Source organism: Hakea prostrata, chromosome 7, assembly GCF_041222555.1.
Source record: "Hakea prostrata isolate BN-2017 chromosome 7, UWA_Hpros_2, whole genome shotgun sequence".
Lineage (NCBI taxonomy): Eukaryota > Viridiplantae > Streptophyta > Magnoliopsida > Proteales > Proteaceae > Hakea > Hakea prostrata.
Window position 1 is genome coordinate 4,128,100 of NC_142606.1, and position 18,875 is coordinate 4,146,974.

Consider the following 18,875-nt stretch of genomic DNA (forward strand, 5'->3'; position numbering starts at 1 on the left):
GCTCCCATTTTGATATAATACCGTCACTACCATTTGTTTTTGAAATGACAATTTTGTCCCACATGTGATCCTTTCATTTTGTTCGTACAAAAGTAAAACCTAATTAGATATCAGATATTAGACGTATTAGCATGGCAATATAAGGAGCTAAAAAAATTTGTAAACGATTTTCTGGTTAAAAAATAATCAAGAACTTCCAAGAGATGAAAGTAGTACTCAAAAGATAATACACGCGGCAGGTGTTGAATGGTTGTTGCATTCTTTTCATGCACGTACACTATACAGAGACAATCATCATTTTCTTTTTGAAACTGAGGTTCACTTGAGCCAGTTTACGACACCTTGACTACATTCTCAAGAGATACAGCTTTTTATATATAATTTGAATATAAGATCCGGGCTTCACCCTTGGCCCCAAAATTTTTTTGATCATTTTCCATATGCAAACCCTAAATCCTTCCATATTGTTCTTTTTGGATATGATATATTTTATTCTTATCTACTCACAATGCTTTACAAAAAAGGAAAGCTTCAGTCTACCAGTCTAGTTGTAATTTTAAACTATGTAGTTGTTACCCACTGACACTTTTTCCCCTCTTAAGGTCTAGTTACCCACTAACACTTAACAGGGGAAGTTATAGCACATCTCTTATCACTGTTATATTTATATACTTTTCGATATTATTTTCATGAGGTAGGTAAAGAATTTACACACCTTCCATTGTGTTGGGAGTCCATTCAAAGTCTTCACCATACTATATAAAGTATATATAATATGAACCCAAGATATTTACTTTTCAATAAATTCCACGGATAAGGTAGTGGTAGATAAATGTAGAAAAAGTTTAACATAATTATATAGAAAATTTGGATTGAAAAATCGTTCAAACGATCTAAAAAATAAGAATTTATGTAAAAGGAAATCTACTTCATTATCAAGGAAATAGATTCAGAAATTGTAACTCATTTGATTTTAAAGGGAAACGCTGCTTTAAACTATCTCAAATGATCTTCTGATCATGATAAAATGATTTGAAGGGAGAAAGAAGTTAGTTGTGCATGTAATTTTATTAATGAAACAATAATGTCGAAGAGAAGTTGGTAACAGTGACTACGATATTATTAGTGGTGATGAGACGTAGGAGTATATAGAGGTTAGGTTGAGGTATATGAGAGATTATGGATAGAGATAGTCTTGATCAATCTATTCTGTCATTCCAATAAAGAAGATCCCAAAGGAGCAAATAAGAATCTCAGATGAGTTTTAAAATTAGGGTTTCTTTCCAGGTGTGGAAAACTGGTTGCTCATCTCAAACCAACTACTGTCCACATTGACTGGGGAAGAAAGTTTTCATAGATTTACATCACTATATGGGACCTTCATATGCCTCTTTAATAATCGTCAGGTGAACACTCAATCCCAAGTTTGTTAAATGAAACCAGCTTAGATAATGAGTAGCATGGATTTCATATACCTGGAACGGCTATCTTCATTTAACCCTTTTAAGTTTTAGGGTTTGTGTTTGGTACTTGATCGATCAGTGTGTCAAAGCTTTGAAGCTGACTGAACAAACTAGTCGAGCCCTTTAATCTATCTTATATTAAGCTAGCTCAAACTAATACCCATACCCCTTCACATAAACTGCCCAGTAACCCTAAATCTCTGATTTTTATGTAGAACTACTCACTAATATGAAGGAACGGTTTGGTTGGTCGGAGCCTCTGGGTTGAACCATTTGCCTGTGAGCAAATTAGCCCTTTACATGACACTTCAGTGCATGGGACATATGGGTTGGAGTAATGATAGATCACACCATGCAATATACGTCTACAGAACTGAGTGCAAGCGTATAGTAATATATCTGAAAACTACTCTGCAAACTGAAAAAGAAGAAAAGCATTCAAACCAAACCGATTGGAAAGGGACATGAAGGGATGTGACCCATTTGACCATGAGCACTGGTGTTAGAGGGGAAGTTGGTGCAGTCGATGCCCTAAATCTTCTCCACCTTTGAAACCCAATTAGACATTAGATCTTTCTTCACCCAAAGAATATGTCAATTATATTTGCTTGCTGCCTTGTCCTCTCCTTCTTGTCTAGATACAGATTTCCTTTGATTATTAGATAATAAAGAGGAAAAATCTTGTTACTCATTCAACTACTAAAGGCATTATTACCCTTTACTTCAAGTTTAAGCTCACCTATTCAACCTGTCAGAGATGTTTATACTAACAAATGAAAAGAGTTGAATCGATTTTATCATATTGATACCTTCAGGACCAACAGTTTAAATGCTTTACAGCTTAGAAGGGTGACAAACCATAAATTTGATCTGAGATTCTTAGATTTCTAGTTCCATTGTTACACGTAGGGGGTCCTACTAGCAAAATATTAGCTCAAGAATATTGGTGATCTTTCTTATTGCTCAGCTTTTGAATGTCATAAGTTTCAAACCTAAAAGTTGGAACCCATAGAAGTGTAACATCAGGAGTAAAATAAGGTCAATTTAACAAAGGACGAGAGAGGAGAAACAATTTTTCGTCACCTTCTCTTCCCCCTTTTTTCTTCCATTAGCTGTTCATACAAGTTTACTCCAGAAGATACTTCGATTTTCTCAGACCAACTCTTCACTTTTCTCTCTTCAGAGAGAGGGAAGGAAGGAGAGGGAGAGAAAGAGTGATGAGAAAGATTGCTTCTTCAACTAAGGTTCCTTGTCGGGTGGACCATCTCCTACCATCAAAGAGAAGTAAACTGTAAATAATATAAAGGAGAGGCCATATATGTGATGTCACTGGAGATGAAAATAACAAATTATAGAATAGATTTATTCATTGAAATAATGTCAGCTAAACAACTAATGATTTCCTTGCTCAACTGGGTTTCTACTTTCCACCCAATGCATCTAAATAGTAGACTTTTGAGGCTTCATTTACGCCACGTATCACATGTTTCTCCTTGTTTTCATCTACAGTTTTCTACGTGCATGGATATATACCCTTTGAGATATACATGTGTCAACGTCCCTCCCCCAATGACTGGTTTCATATTGGAATAATTCCTATAGAGAAAGAGACAAAAGCCAGGCAAAGACAAGGACCATATAAAGACTGCAGCTGAGGTATGCAAGTGAAACCCATAAATAAGGAGAAAAGATTTGCAGAGACGAATTCTAAGATGCCATTCTTCAAAGTTTTCTTTTTGTAAAATTTATTTTTTGTTTATGCTACGATGATCTACTGCTTGAAGCAACATATAGAAAATAGAATGAGAAAAGGCAGATGACCTCTGCAAATTTCATTTTAAATTATACAAAATATATCATAACTCTTTTATATATATATAAGAGGATGCAAAAAATCAACTTCCACTGTAATGGTAAGAAAGATCTAGAGTCTAGGCTTTCACAAGCAAATATTCCTGGTTAAGTGTTTCAGTAGTAAACATTGTTCAAGGCTGTTAGGGCCTGTTTGGCTGGTGAAGAGGGTGGTTGGGAAAGTTTACAATGTAGACCCCATATGTTGGAGGAAAGAATATGACAGCAAAGTGTGGAAACAAAGAAACAAAAATTTTATTTTCTGATTCTTCTCCATCTTGGGGCGTGGCTTCCATGCCTGCCTGCATAGGCTGCATGGGTTGTTCAAGTCATAAGGACAAATGTCATGATAGGGAAGAAGAGAAGAGAGAAACACAAGGCTAGTTGCAGGTGTAGGAGTCAGGGTCACAAATAAGAAACATTATTTTTCAAAAAATTATTATGTTTTTATTCCAAAATGTGTTTTATCAACCCATGCATGTTTGGATAAACCACGTTATAGTTGCAATAATACCATTATTTATTCTCATAAATCCTTATAAAAACACTAGGAAAGCCCTCTTCCCGTATCCAACTACAACCAATCCTTTTCAACTACGAAAAAATGTTAATGTCTTTTCCATCTTATAATTTCATTTTTGATTTAAACTAATCAAGTAGTTATTATTTCGTTAACTAAAGCGACGTCTAATTCCTGGAGTCTAAAAATACATCTACTCAGTATGGTTGTTAGATATGAAATCCATATTTTATGATGATCTAATATTAAAAACCATTGATGAGATATGGGACCATATTGGTATTATTCCAAAAAGTAAACTATACCAAACATCATCATCACCAGCATTCTTAAATATATCTTAAAATATAAATAAATTTATAGGAAAAGAAGTCTTGACTTTGGTCCACAAGTACAAAACCATTCGTAATTTTAATCCAAAAGTAAAATTTGATTTCATACCCACATACCATGAACCAATAATACTTACGTGAGATACAAAACCATGCATATTCTAGCAAAATTTATACCAACCAACATTATGAAAAACACTAATTTAACATCCATCTTTTAACTACCTAAGTCACCAACATGATATGTTACTAAACATCCATAAATATTTGGGGTCATACTGCTTTATCACACATTGTGGTCCTGAGTAGTACTTGCCCTTTGCAAGACATCAATTATATTAAATATATTAGCAAACTACGACGTGTTCCTGGTAGACCGTTGCAACCGTCGACTCTCTCCATTTTAAACGTCAAAAATTCCCTCTTACAAATTATGAAAATTGAGAAGTGGGGTGATAAGGCGTAAGATAGGAAAATGTGAGCTATGATCTACTTGCATAATTCGATTAAAGAGTGATAAAAGAAGAGGGCATGAAACTAAAAAGAAATTCGTCAACCCTAAGGGGTTGGCTTAATTGACAAACACCAACCCCTCATAGAATGAGAAAACCCCATTTGATTAAAAAAAAAAACATCATAATTTACACTTCCCCAAGAACAGCCTAATCAATCCATTCTCCTCAAAGAAGTCTTGAATTTTCATGCAATTGTAGCATCTCAGCCAACCACATTTCTTTCAGCCAAACGGTTCCTTAACCTTTCTAATACGATCTTATCTTGTAAATTGCGTATACCACTTGCAATGAAGGCGACTCTTCGTATCCAATTGCACTTTTCGTATGTATAATCTCCAAACCTTATCATGCACAGTAAGTTCTCCTTTACCCCTTTCTTTTATTATTTTTAAAGTAATTTTTAGTAATATTTTTAACAAGGATGTTCATAAAGGTGCTTGCTTCTCTTTCTTTTTAAAAGAGAATATTTGCGTACACTCTTCTATCTTTTAGGGAAAGATTAACAAAAAATTACACCTTACATCAAATATAATTAATTAATCTTGAATAAAACTGATATGAGAAAACTGATAAATCCATGTAACCGATCTTAATAAGATTTAGAGTGATTATTGTTGTTGTATGATGAAGATCTTATCATCAGTATGTATATGGAAGAACGAAAGGGAAGAAAAAAAACACAATAATGAATCTCATGTAGGAGTAAAATACCAAAACCCTAGCTACTAGATCTTCAAAGAGTGTGATGGAACGACTGCTAAATAGACATGAGCCGTTTTCAAGAATAGACTCAAACGTAAGAGTCAAAACAATACAGACATGATCACAACTCTGATCAGACATTTCTATGGTGAGAATGAAAGAAAAATAAGTACTTGAAATAGTAAATAAATATCACATTTGTTGTTATGTGAGTCATCCTGGAATAAGATAAAAAATGAAAAGATTCATCTTTCTTTCAATTGCATGATAAAGATCTTAATTACTACAAATGATCATTTGAGACAATTAATTAAGCCATTAATCCAATACGAAGTGAAGTCAATATAAAGAGATCAAATAGGATTGGTAATCAGGTTACGCCTACCACACGTAAGTATCATTGGTGAAAATACATGGAAACCGACATCTACTTAATAATCCAAGATCAAGGCATATAGCTTCTACCCCAGAAAAGAAAGAAAAAAAGAGGATTAAAAGTTTAAAACTTGATGTAGGGACGTGAAAATCTTTGCTAATTTCATCAGATCTCTGTACCTTTTCCATGATGACGGCCATTTAAGAAGTATAATTATCAGGAACACTATGTGGGGTTTTGCTGTGCATGAAGCATGTTTGCCTCAAATATGAATGAAGTTGGTACACAAAATACTAGTATCTCCTGAAATTATAGAACGAATCCTATACAATATTATTGCTTTATGCAGTCATGGAACTGGGTTTTACAGTATTTTAGCTAAACTATGACAGCAACAAGAACATATATACGAAATAGAACACAAATCAACCCAACCCAATGATTCTTGTAATACATGGCTTACCTAAGTGTGGGTCTTTATGATGCATTCATGCCCAACCCAGAATTTTAGTGAATTTGTTAATATAGTGAGAGTTTTCTAATTTTGCATGGTGGAATCATTGTTTCAGCCGTCAACCACTGCGTCTAATTTGGTGGCGCAATTCCATAGGCAATGAGATCATGCATGGTCACAGGCCATTCGATAGTGAAAGATGGGGAGAATTATTGATGTTTAAAGACAGAAACATAAGACAAAATGAAATACAATGACCACTTACACAGTTAAATTATCTCCAAAGTCGATTAGTAGATCGGTTATAGATATGTATAAGACCATCATATGTTATAACAACTCTTTATTTTTTTGAATTAGTAGCTTTATATGGGGTGGGGGAGGACTAACTATTTATATATATTCTTAACTCTTGACTTCATACGAACTCATGATTTGCATGGTAACAACGTACAATCTCCAATTACGCAGCGAATTTTAAAGCCATTTTGGGTAGATAACTTTATGGAATATCTTAAGACTAATCTAAAGTAACTTTATATGATATAACCACCACCACTTCCTTTATACATATTAACATCAAATGATATGCGTTGTTTACCAGACTTATATAGAGAAACACCATGGCACGTGCTCAACTAGCTTCCAATAGGAGTGCAGGACATTAATAATCATCACTCTAATTTAAGAAAATACGATAAAGTTTTCTTCAATCCAAAGGGAAGGGTTCATCCACCATAGGGTGCAAGTTTCGCCCCAACGGTCCTAACTTGCCCTGAGCTGAAATAAGGCTTGAGCTCAAGATTTTGACCCTAAAGGCAGCTTATGGCCAAAATATTATGGCATTGATTAGGGTGAAAGGCGGACCTGATATTACTCTTTGGCTTGCTGGACCTATTCCAACTTGTCTCTAATTTTTTGCCTTAACCCTTGCCTTAATCCTAGCCCTAATTTTGTCAATAATGCTTGATCTTAATGAATTAGGAACATGGATAAGGATATGACCAATCAAGGTCAGGGCTTAATCGAGTTAGGGCTCGAGCTATGGCCAATGATAGGACCAATCAAGGCTAGAGATAGGAGCATGAATAATGCCAATCAGGGGGAGAATGGGCTTGGCTTGACCTTGTAAGGCTTAGGGTCCAGGACAATAATTCTTGGCCCTAAATTAGTGTAAGGACAACAATGAACTTAGATTAGAATATATAGGACTGAACTTAGGATTGCAAAAGCCCAAAACCCAGCCTGGCCCTATTGCAGCCCTAATCCACCATTTTTAAGTTGTGTAAGGAAAAAAAAATACCTGCTTTACGACTCTAATTTTCTGCATCTAAAATTAGATGCTGTTCGATTTTTTATATATAAGTTTCTTCAACATATATTACAAGAACACTGAGTGATTTCCCCTTAATTTGAAACGTTTCAGTCAGTCAAATTCTTTGTAAATATGTACCCCTATCGGCTATCGCAGGCCATGAGAGTGCATTCAGACATTGTGCCCGGCATAGAGGGAATAAGTCACTCAGAGCAATAGTATTGCATTTCTACAGTTCGATCTGCCGTAAAATAAATATTCTCGACACTGAAAAAAATTTAAGTGTCCCTGAACTCTTTATCACCATTTACATTCCTTTTTCCTTATTGATGAACACACCACAGGACAGTGTGCTTGAACCATCCACTGTACACAGCAATCACTTCAGTATACCGTATCTCAATTTCGATGATATCCGAGAGCTCTTCCAAAATTAAACATGAGAAAGACAACAAGGGACTGTGAAAACAAGAAAAGAAGTTCACAAAGGAAGCAAATACCCGTCATCTCCTCAGCTGAAAAAAAAAAAAGATCTCACCAGAAATTTGAAGCCCCTTCTAACTCTTGTTACAACTATCGTTAGTTACGCTCTCATAGAACAGTATGTATCCATGATCCGTGTTGCTAGAATATTCCTGTGCAGACCCAAAAAATGTCTGCACAGCAGATTCATCTATCATCTCCACATTCTCGTCATCAAAGAATAACCAGTGGTTGTGACTCTTCACCAGGCTGACATAATGTCCATGGTTGGGCCCGCTACCAACATGGACAACCACTGCAAAGAGTGAATATTCAATATCTGCATCTTCTACCGTATTGCTGAGCTTCAGTTCCAATGGGAACACAACACGGTATGAGAGCTTTTTGTACCGGCCAAGTTGCTCAATGTACTTGAAGCGCTTCAAATGGATAACCAAGATGTGAGGTGGCTTTTTTATCTTCATCCTCTTCTGGGCTTCCTGCAAACTGTAACAGGGAAGCATCATATTTAATGGTTTAAATAGAGACCCCACAACATGAAAGACTACTTGAGCAAAATTTACTTCTTTCTGAAAACTAGTCTCAGATGAAAATCAGAAGCAATAATTTATTACATCCCCATGCACTGTATGTTTAACTCCATTTAGATTCCATAGATTAGAAAACTAAAGGACAATGACTCTTAGTCTCCCTAAACTAAAAGGAAAACAAAAACTGCTCAATATTTGAAAGCACGGATATCTTTAAGTTTTCAGTGCAACCGTTCATCATCTTCGGTGCAACCATAGAAGATAGATTCCCAAATCCTGTTCCATTGACATGACTTGGAAGGCCACATATGCTTTGATATTTCTGTTAGGTTTTTATTTATTCCCCACGCCCCTGTTGTTGATACCCCAAGGAATAGGCTCATTGTTGTCTCCTGGGGTCTCAGTTCCTCCTTTTAGCCTTCAGTCCGATAGTAGGCTTTGCATTTGTTCTCTTTCTTTGGATTAATTTAATTATTCATTCATCCAAAAAAAAATGATATCTTTAAGTGACAGAGATTGGAAACAATCAATTTGGATCCTTGCATGTACTACAAGTAAAAGAGGAACAAATCTAAGTCACACCTTAGGTACCCATACTGCACTGTCCAGTTGTCATGGCTTACCCAGGACAGACCTTTCATGTGAACCAACAAAAAGCAAATTGGAACTATCAAAATACCAGAAAAATGTATCACAGCTAATCCATAGGTAGGGGTGTCAATAAACCCTGTCAGCCTGAACTGCGACCCACTATGAGCCCAGCCCGATTTTCAACCCAAAGAGTGGGTTTGGGTTACAAAATAACTAGTCCAAGCAGGGTCAAGTAGGGTTTGGGTTTAGCCCTCGAGCCAACCTGGCCTGGCCCAACCCTACCCTATGTTAATTTAGTTAAATTATAACCATTTAACCAAGTATGCAACTAACAACCCTAAGGGATTGGCTCAGTTGGTGAAGTCTTAAAACTTCATAAATAGAGGTCAAGGGTTCAAATACCTTGAGGCCACTAACCAACACTAGTTTTCAATGGGTTAAAAATCGGCGCTAGGTCAGGGAAAATTAGGCTAACCTAACTGTACCCGAAATCAAGATCAATCGGGTTTAGAAGAACCCTGGCAGGGTAGGGTTGGGTTCAGATTGGCTCGACCCAACCTGGCCCATTTATGCCCCTCCCATGAGGTTTAGCAGCTAAATAATGTGCCACCCAGATCGGGTTTAGAAGAACCCTGGCAGGGTAAGGCAGGGTAGGGCTGGGAAGGGTTTGGGGTCCCTAGGTTTGGGTTGGGTTCAGATTGGCCCGACTCAATCTGGCCCATTGACACCCTTATACCATGATGTTTAGCAGCAAAATAATGTGCCACCTTATGTTACTTCATAAGCCTTAATGGCTCACCCATTTAATTAATCCAGGGTAGATTGAACTGTCATAACCAGATGCATCTCTGGTGTGACCGAGTGAAATTTGGCTAAGTGGCAGGCTAACAGGAACCATCATCATATATAGCTAAGAATATCATTGTAAATTTACTGAAGAGATTAAAAGGAAAAGGTACCTGCAGCACTTGTCACAGAAGAACTTATCTTCTGCATTCAATGTTTCTGTAGAACTGAAATTTTTGAGACAGCTTGTGATCGAGCTGTTCTGTTCAATATCAAGGCTCAAGTCTAGAAAAGTTTCATCCCTAGCTGTGACGGTTTCACATCTTAAGCATCTTGTCTCATTGGTCAGAATACCCTGTGTTTACACCATCAATGCTTCAGATTCAATACCAGGATAAAGGAACACACATATATTCATGTACTTGCTATAACAGACTAGTAATGCATCAAGTCTACCCATGCAAGCACCAAGAATACACATTCCTGGTCATCAATCTTTGGGCTTTTGCAACTTGGCAAGAACTGATTAAATCGCTGCCACTGACTGTTGGCACTGTTGGCATGGGGGGGTACAGGTAGGCCACATGTAAGTCAGAATTCAAGGAAAACTAAATTGGTGAACCACAATACCACATAAGAAGTTGGTCATGAAGCATTAGAAATGGCGAACACAAGTAATTGATGCATAAAATCAGTTTTAGGATCAACGATTACTTTTGAGAGATTGATCACCTGAAAATTTTTATGAACCCAGGTAACCAATGGCTCCTTTTGAGCACCATTCGCTTGAGCATTCTTTGGACCATTTGCAATCTTTTCTGATGGTGATGAAGTCTCCGAAGAGCCTTTTGTAGCTTGAGACTCTTTCTCCAGTATGTCAACAAGCTCGTTTAGCAAAAAATTCAAAAATTCGTGGGCATCCTGCAAAAACAAGAAAAGCACGAACATCATTTATTTCTGAACTAGTTACAGTATATTCTTTTTTCAAACAGCGCTGCCTCGACACAAGCACAGAACAGTATCCTTTAAAAAGAAATTTTGAGACTCACTGCTAGCATTTCATCAACACTTTGCATGCTTTATTTGGAAGTTGGATTATTTTGTAACTTCAACTTAGGCTTGAAGGAGAGTTGGAGATATTATGCAAGATATGAAGTTGGAGATATATGGAAAACTTGTTAGTTGCACTGTTGAATCCACTCAACTCTTTATTAACAATCATGTATGACTATAATTTATGAAATGATTCATAATTTCATGTCTATTTACTCCTAACGCATATTCAAGTTTTCTTTACTCAAATTATTTGTTCCAGTACTAAACACTTGATGGAATAGCCCGATATTTACATACATAAACAACCTAAGGTCCAAAGTCAAAGTACCATTTTGTGACTTTTTTAAAATTCATCGGAACTTGCACTTCAAAGGTAAGCCACCAAAATGGTAAAAGATGGATTCTACTGGATCACAATGCACAGGGTTTGGCATTCCACTGCCAAATCATGACTCCAGCTTCTGTGGTTTTCAAACAAACACAAGGATGTCGCCACATTAAAAGTTTACCTGGTGCATATAGCTGCGGAAAAGTTCATTCTGTTTCTTGACTCTCTGTACAAAACGCTTTGGAGCAATGACACCCGTCTTCTTTTTCTGAGAACTTATCTGCAAAAATGGAGATCAAAATATTGATGACAGGAAAAACTACATGGATACTTAAAATCTAATGATTAAAAAAATAAAATTAATAGGTAGGCTCAAGGAGATTTGAACTCATGACCTCTTAGGCTCTTTCTGGTATCATCATTCATTCTTATTTTTATCTATTTACAAGAAACCATAATGGAAAATCATTTCTAATGAAAAACAAAGAACTATTTGATGACCATTTGGCATAATAATGTATGGAATGAGAAACTGGTTTTGTAACTAGTTAATAAGTGTAAATAGTTAAATGAAAATTGAAGACATTCATCCTTCACCCATTGGCTTTCCTACAGCGGCCTAGGTTTTCCGTTCTTATCCGTTCAATATCAGCTTCATAGGGAACAGAACTTAACAGCTAAGCAACTTCATAGGTTTCATTTGTTAAACCAGACTCCACATCAAAAGAATGCAACTGACTTGAACAAAAGAGTCTATCATCACCTGGGAGTATAAATCTGCCAAGCATGTCAATAGAGTCTCTTCTGCATCTCCCTGGCCTTTGCTGCTTGCATGGTACTCCAGCAATTGTTCACGGAAGGGAACACAGAAATAAAGCGCCTGAACCCAAAAAAATAACAATAATTCTAGTCAACACATTAGAGAAAGCTGTTGAGTACAAAGACTCAATTGAAAATACAGCTTTTAACATTAGTACAGTTTTTCATGATCATAAAACCATGTAAGTGCATTCTTCTAACTTAAAAGAATATAATCAGGAACCCTTCAAGGCCTCAGCTGTCAATTTCTAACCACAGACAATAAACAGTCCATAAGAGAAAGAGGAAGTCAGAAGCAGAACACATTCATACTCTTCAGTAGCTAGCAGTCTTCAGTGTGAACCATAGAAGCACATAGAACATAGAACTAAAACCACCCATGCAGTTCAGGAAAAACCTAACCTGAGGTCCTGATTCATAACCTCATGCAATAGATTTTCACCACATAAGGAAAATGACAAGTTTTTCAAAGAGGTGAGATGATGCAGAGTGCTACCGGACAAAGATGAAGAAGACACGCGGTTCAGAGTTGACTCGGTTCTGATTTTACTTAATTTGATTCCCAACAAGGTTAATGCATTAATTGGCCATAAGTATTTTGGGTTTCCTATTGTAAAGATAACCACTTCTATATGCTCAATTATGAGATATTTAAGTTCTATACAGGGGACTGGGTGTTAGTTTCTAATTCAGTTTTCCTCTTCACTAGGAAATTGAAGTTAGATTGGGTCCAGAATCAATTATTCATTTACTATTCCTGTTCTGTTCAAGAAGTGTTGAATCTGGTCTACATTGTGTCTATTTTCAGATTCCCTGGTTCTCAAATTTATGAATCTAGGAGAGTTTCTACTTTGTGACTACTGTTGAAATAGAAATCTAGAAATTAGAGGTCTTATACACTATGTGATGCAACAGTTTGACCAATTAACATTTTGGTTCAGTCTTTGTTTCTGGAAGGACTAAGAATACTCTTTGTATGGTGATTCAGTATCTTCCAGGTGGTGATTTCAGGAAACAACTAGTGGTGTGATTTTAAGGTTGGGTAATGATTCCTGATCATATCTTCCTTTTCAGTTTGTTTATATCCCAGTACATGTGATCCTGTCAAAAGCTGATCTACCACAGGCATACACCTGTTTGCAGTTACACTGCACTAGATCAAATCTTAGTTAAACAGAACCCTCTTGCTCAAGTCTCCCCATGAAACCTTTAACTGACATCCTTTACTATTTTCAGAAAAAATCTCTCTACCCAACTCTGGAGATCAGATGCAAAATATCCCTTTTAAAAGTACATAACAGAGCAATCATCCCTACTACCGTGTTACACAACTTCCAGCACACTGAGACTACAACTCCACACTCTCAAAATTGTTAAATTAACTCTCAGTGGCTCCTGTTTAATTTACACCAAGTTTGATTCAAAACAGAAATCTGCACTCTACATGGACAGAATTGAAACTATTGTGACTAGGGTTTTACCTCTTAGGCACAAATCTTTCCAGTTAAAAATTGGACACTTGGACAGCTCACACATAATAACATGCCAAATGCTCGTAACACTGAACACAGCTTATGTTACTGGCACATCACATTATAAATTTATAACAAAGAATAAGTTTTCTAAGAGAGCTATTAGTGCGACGACAGCAGTACAACTGAGTGCCAAGACTAGGGTAAGACTAACGAGATAGCAAAAGTATATCCCAAGAACTAAGGAACTCTGAAAAGAATAAAATATCAGCATTCAAACATGCTTGGCTCCGTAATAACGAGCTTCCAACGTTTATGTAACCTCAACGCATGACCAACGTCCTATGGGTCTGGCCCTAAACATAGAAACCATACGAATATCACGAATCTAAGAATCACTTCATAACAAGAACAAATGATGCCAATAATAGCAAGCTATTCATGAACAAAAAGCAGAATACTGTCCAATAGTAGAATAAAATCGAATCGGGAACTGAGAATTCACAAGAAACAAAGCAGTGGCCTCAGAAACACCACATCACTACTACCACCATAATTGACCCTAAAATCGGACGTAAAAGAAAGTCTTGTAAGAAAAAGCAATCAAAAGAATTTAAGATTGATAAGCAGACCTGCAAAACGCTATTACAATAGCAAGTGTTGCCGAAATTCTCTAGCCCGAAATACCTCTCGCCTTCGGGAAACTGGTCACCAAGAGCCTTCTCGAGTTTGGAACCGGCAGCGCCCATGAGACCATAAACTATACACCAAAGTCGCTCTATCTTTTCTTTTTCTCTTTCAGTTGTCTGATTCTTTCACCATGACCAATCAGATCCCAAGGAGCTCCTTTTCTTTATGTTCTTAGGGTTATCTGAGAAGCATCGACGAGACTCGAAAACAGAATAAGATTAACGATAAGAGAGATCTCGCTACGGAGAGGGTCGGATTTTACTTCGGTGAAGAAGGTGCAAGAGGGAGCAAGAAATGGAAATTGGGAAGGCTTGAGACTTGAGTAGTGAAGAAAGAAAAAGAGAAAATCTTAAAATCGTTGAGGAAATGAGAAAACGAATTGCTCAATTGCTTTTCTTTCCCTGCCCTGCCCTGCCCATCTTGTTGACCATTTTCTTTTTTGCTCAATAAGACTTTTACGAAGTCAGTTCTTACTGGTTACTGCTAAAGTTAATTATTGTTAAGTATCTGAAAAAGACAAGAATAACCTTCAATGGAAAATCTTACATATGATTCGTTTTTTTCTCTTTCAACCATAAATCTGATAAAGTTTAAAAGATATAATTTGATAAATTTTAGGGTTCTTAAACTTAAAATGTGGGAATAAATGACGTTGAAACTAACTGAGGTTGATGGTGTAAATTAGGGGATGATATCAGGGGTAAATTTGGAAGTGGGAAGGAAAATTAGGATATCGTGAAAATGTTTTTTGTCCGATTTCTTTGTTATCTATTAAAAAGAAAAAAAAAAAAAAAAGGATTTGTCTATAATAATAATAATAATAAAATTGTAAATATTATTCCCTGCGCGGCTCGTGCAGGAAAATTAAGGACTACGGGAGCTTTATCGCTTATCCATTTATCCTCGACTTCGACTTCTCGAAGTCGAAAGAGGAAAGAGAGAGGAACTGAAACGATGTTGAGTATCTCAGTGGCTTCGCCTTCCAGTATTTTCATATCTTCCCCAAAAATTGACTCCGCAAACACGAAATCCTCATTTCATGGGATCCGGATTCAACCGTTATTGCCACTTCGTATATCTTCTTCGTCTTTACAAAGTTCTTCTTCGTCAGTGGTGATGATGGCAAAGAAGGACGAAGAACTGAAGGAAATCAGAGCCAAGACTACTGAAGAACTCAACGAAGAGGTAGTTGATCTTAAGGGGGAGCTCCTCATGCTTCGATTACAAAAATCAGCTCGTAATGAGTTCAAGTCCAGCGAGTTTCGTCGAATGCGCAAAAGGGTAAAAATAAAACCTCTTAGCCCGTTTCAAATCTGAATGTGCTTGTCAATTTATTAATTTGTAGTTTTGGTAAATATAGCTTTACCTTCGAGTCTAAGATTTCAAGGGTAGTATGGTTTATTAGTCAAATTTTGTTCGGATTACGAGATTCTGTGGGAAATTTTGGCTGCTTGTTGCTTAAATTGGGGACATAATCTTCGCAAGGTTTTTTTTTCATTAACCACTTTTATCACTTCAGATTATTTACTTTAAAAAAGGCTGATTTTTGTTCTGTTTTTTTCCGTTATCCTGGTATGTTTTATTTTTAGCGCCGGTATCAGTGGAAGTTTTACAAAAAATATGAAGTAGGATTAGCTTGATGTTTACTTCTCACCGAAGTTTTTGAGGGTATTTTAAAATTAGCATTCCAGTAAAAATAAACTGGAACATGCTTCAGTTAGGTCCGTCCTAGCTTATTCATCCTCTGTTCCTGAGACAACCGACGGAGCTGTCAAGGTGATTATGGTGTTTCTGGCTTCAGAATTCCTAGCAGAAGATTACTTAGAAACAGGGACGATCTCATTCACAAGGATTTTTATCTGTAATCACCACCCATCAAGTGGTTCTGCACTAGTTATGAAGGCAGCAAGGCGGCCATGGCATTGGAGAGGATCCAGAGCAAAGTGAACAAAATAGGCTAGCGCCTGCGTGCCAGGCAATGCGTTGACCACCACATCTTCCACCCCGCCAATTGGTTACCACTTCCGACACATTTACTGGCTGGAGTCTTCAATTACCCAATACCTTCATATTTCTTTCACTTTCTGTAACTTCACTTCTACTGTTAGAATCTCTTCCAATTTAAAGCAGACTGTCTCACCACAAGACCTTTACTCAATGCAAACTGGAGCCCTAACTGGTGGCTGGTTTAGTGTCCTGACCCTTAGTTTCAGTTTTGGGAGCTAGAGCTATATCTCATAACTGGCCCATCAGAATTTAATGAAACTTCCACAAAGTTTCCTCCCGTACAAGCTACACTTGATCAGCATTGGTAGACATTCTGCAGGCTAGTTTGGTTTGAAACACTAACCTTCTAATTCTGCTCGTTGTTTCCAATTTGGTTTTGTGGGTTATTTGGGACTAATAATGCAGTCTTAAATTAGCAGGGTTATGGCCATTTTTGGGGCGGGGTGACAGGTAGAGGTAGCTACTTTTGGCCATTGAAGTGGAAGTAATAGGAGAACTAATAAATAATGTGAAAATCACTGACTGAATGAGGTGCATAGACTAGTTTCATGTTAATGTTCATTTAATAAGGTTAGTTTAGGTACGTGAGTGTTATGTTGTGTTTCCTTCTGACCTTTTATGCCCCAAAACTCTTATATCGGCTTAGGATTAAGAATGTAGTTTTCCCTTGTAATGCTAAGTGATTCAATATAGGCAAGAACAGTGTATCGATCTGCTGCATCTGTAATGTTACCATTTTCCCTAATGCATCTAAGTTGGTGAAAGGGCAGCTCTCATTAATAAACTGAGATGACTCATTTTGATTTTATTTTCATGTTGATGACCACCATAAGCATCATTGATTCTGTTGTACAGCGTGAAGTGTCAGTACTTGAATCTTGGCTGGGGGGTCCCATGGGTGCTATGGACCTCTATTCCATGGGACATTGTTATTAGCTAAGTAGTTGGATTTGATTCTTAGTGTTCCTTGTTCCTGTTGTAGTTAGTTCGTAGTTTCCTATTGCTACTAGGATTTGGACTTAGCTAGGTTGGAGTTATATTCCTATTGTAATTTCATTTTGGCTTTAGTACAGAGAAACATTGGCTGGTACAGCAGAGTTCATTCAGTCTATCATCCAGCCATCTCCATCTCCTTTGGTTCTCTAAGGTGCTCAACTGCTGATATTATCAGATACAGGCTTAAAGCGCATTTCTCTCTCTTGGGAAAATTGAACAGCAGTATTTTCATGGGAGTTTGAAATTGAGGATTTTCAATCATAAAAGTAAATAAACAATAAAAAGAAAAGAAAATGAAGAAGATATTGGATCAACTAGTTGCCTCCTAAAATTTCTTCTGCTTCATTTCTTAGGCATTTTTAATAACAAGGTGTGAATTGGTTTGATTCATTGGCTCTGAAGATATTGGATTTTATTTTATTTTTGTTCCGTATTGTATTAATGTCAATGTCTAGCCAACCTCATTTACTTTTGATGAGGCTGAGTTGTTTGTAGTTATTATTATTGAGCTGATGCCACACTGCCACAGTAGAGATCATAAGCCCTCAATGTTATTCTCTTGTTGTATGATCTCCATGTCTAACATAGGGACAATCATAGATCCCCTGTCTTCCTACTGAACTTTGGTCATTAACTTCATGTTTTAAAAAAGCAGATACTTCATTTGCAGTTTAAGACTTCTTTGGGATAATTTCTCAGTGAGCAGGATGTCAGCATTCCCCCCATCTGGAAGTAAAATAGCATGGCTTCAATGACTGCCACACAACAGTTCAGGTTGCACCGAACACTTGTGTAAGGGTGGACCCGAAGTCATCTGCTCATGTAGCAAATTTCATGTCCAAACCATTTTGCCCAAGGCATTGACAAAAACGTCTAGGACTACTGAGGGATTATGGTTAGGTGCACAGAGTTAAAGATGTACACTGGAGTATATGCTCGTGCCTACATATGACAGGATATATTAAATCTCATATAATTTCCCAAGCATTTAACTGTCAGTATTTCTAGGTCACTGTTCCATGTGGCAAATGTTTTGTGGAAATCTTTTCTTTTTGCCACCACAAAATGTGACAATTTTCTTCCTGCAAAACATAGGTTGCACGCATACTTACAGTAAGGAGGGAAAGAGAACTTGAGGAGGGAATTAATAAGAGGAGGTCAAGAAAGCTTGATCGGCAATGGAAGAAAAGCATTATTCCCAGGCCTCCTCCATCTTTGAGGAAGTTGCTAGAGGAAGAAAAGGCAGCAGAAGCAGCAGAAGCCGCAAAGTTAACATGATAAATCGTTCATGGATGAATCTAATTTGCTTTCTTGCCTCTTCCGTTTTCCTAGTTCTTTGTATTAGAGCAGGATATTTGTTTGATTAGCTGTTTTCTCTCAAATATTCACCTTGTGCAAAGGTTTAATTTTTTTATTTTGAGAACTCATCATATTCATGACATGTTCAGGTTCTAAGTTGGACCGTTCAATCCATAGGCTTGGTTCCTATAGGCATTTTGAAAAAATGGAAAATGATAGGAAGGGCATGAACAGTATCATGTGGAATGAAATTTTATGACAGCAGCGAAAAGAAAAGGCAGCTGTGCAAT

At 36.9% G+C, this 18,875-nt stretch overlaps 2 protein-coding genes across 2 annotated transcripts; one reads left to right on the forward strand and one right to left on the reverse strand.

The window, feature by feature from the left end:
- Positions 1 to 7,513: 7,513 nt before the first annotated feature.
- Positions 7,514 to 14,700, reverse strand: LOC149009106 (ubiquitin carboxyl-terminal hydrolase 4). The gene is made up of 6 exons (XM_089163080.1): positions 14,226 to 14,700; positions 12,066 to 12,182; positions 11,484 to 11,582; positions 10,651 to 10,839; positions 10,092 to 10,273; positions 7,514 to 8,497 (listed from the first exon to the last, which is right to left on the reverse strand). Exons 1-6 carry the CDS (start codon positions 14,340 to 14,342, stop codon positions 8,086 to 8,088), a joined length of 1,116 nt encoding a protein of 371 aa, XP_089019206.1. The 5' UTR covers positions 14,343 to 14,700; the 3' UTR covers positions 7,514 to 8,085.
- Positions 14,701 to 15,165: 465 nt separating this feature from the next.
- On the forward strand, positions 15,166 to 18,774 carry LOC149009107 (Ribosomal L29 family protein). Its single transcript, XM_089160773.1, has 2 exons — positions 15,166 to 15,564; positions 18,382 to 18,774. The coding sequence occupies exons 1-2, from the start codon at positions 15,238 to 15,240 to the stop codon at positions 18,562 to 18,564; spliced, it is 510 nt and encodes a 169-aa protein (XP_089016899.1). The 5' UTR covers positions 15,166 to 15,237; the 3' UTR covers positions 18,565 to 18,774.
- The last annotated feature ends 101 nt before the right edge of the window (positions 18,775 to 18,875 follow it).

Excerpts from the sequence above, each read along its gene's own strand:
- LOC149009106 (XM_089163080.1), bottom strand. The coding sequence starts at position 14,342 with ATGGGCGCTGCCGGTTCCAAACTCGAGAAGGCTCTTGGTGACCAGTTT. Across the intron at positions 11,583-12,065 it reads TGGCAGATTTATACTCCCAG|ATAAGTTCTCAGAAAAAGAA; the intron begins GTGATGATAGAC and ends CCATTTTTGCAG. Across the intron at positions 10,840-11,483 it reads TCCGCAGCTATATGCACCAG|GATGCCCACGAATTTTTGAA; the intron begins GTAAACTTTTAA and ends TTGTTTTTGCAG.
- LOC149009107 (XM_089160773.1), top strand. The coding sequence starts at position 15,238 with ATGTTGAGTATCTCAGTGGCTTCGCCTTCCAGTATTTTCATATCTTCC. Across the intron at positions 15,565-18,381 it reads TTCGTCGAATGCGCAAAAGG|GTTGCACGCATACTTACAGT; the intron begins GTAAAAATAAAA and ends TGCAAAACATAG.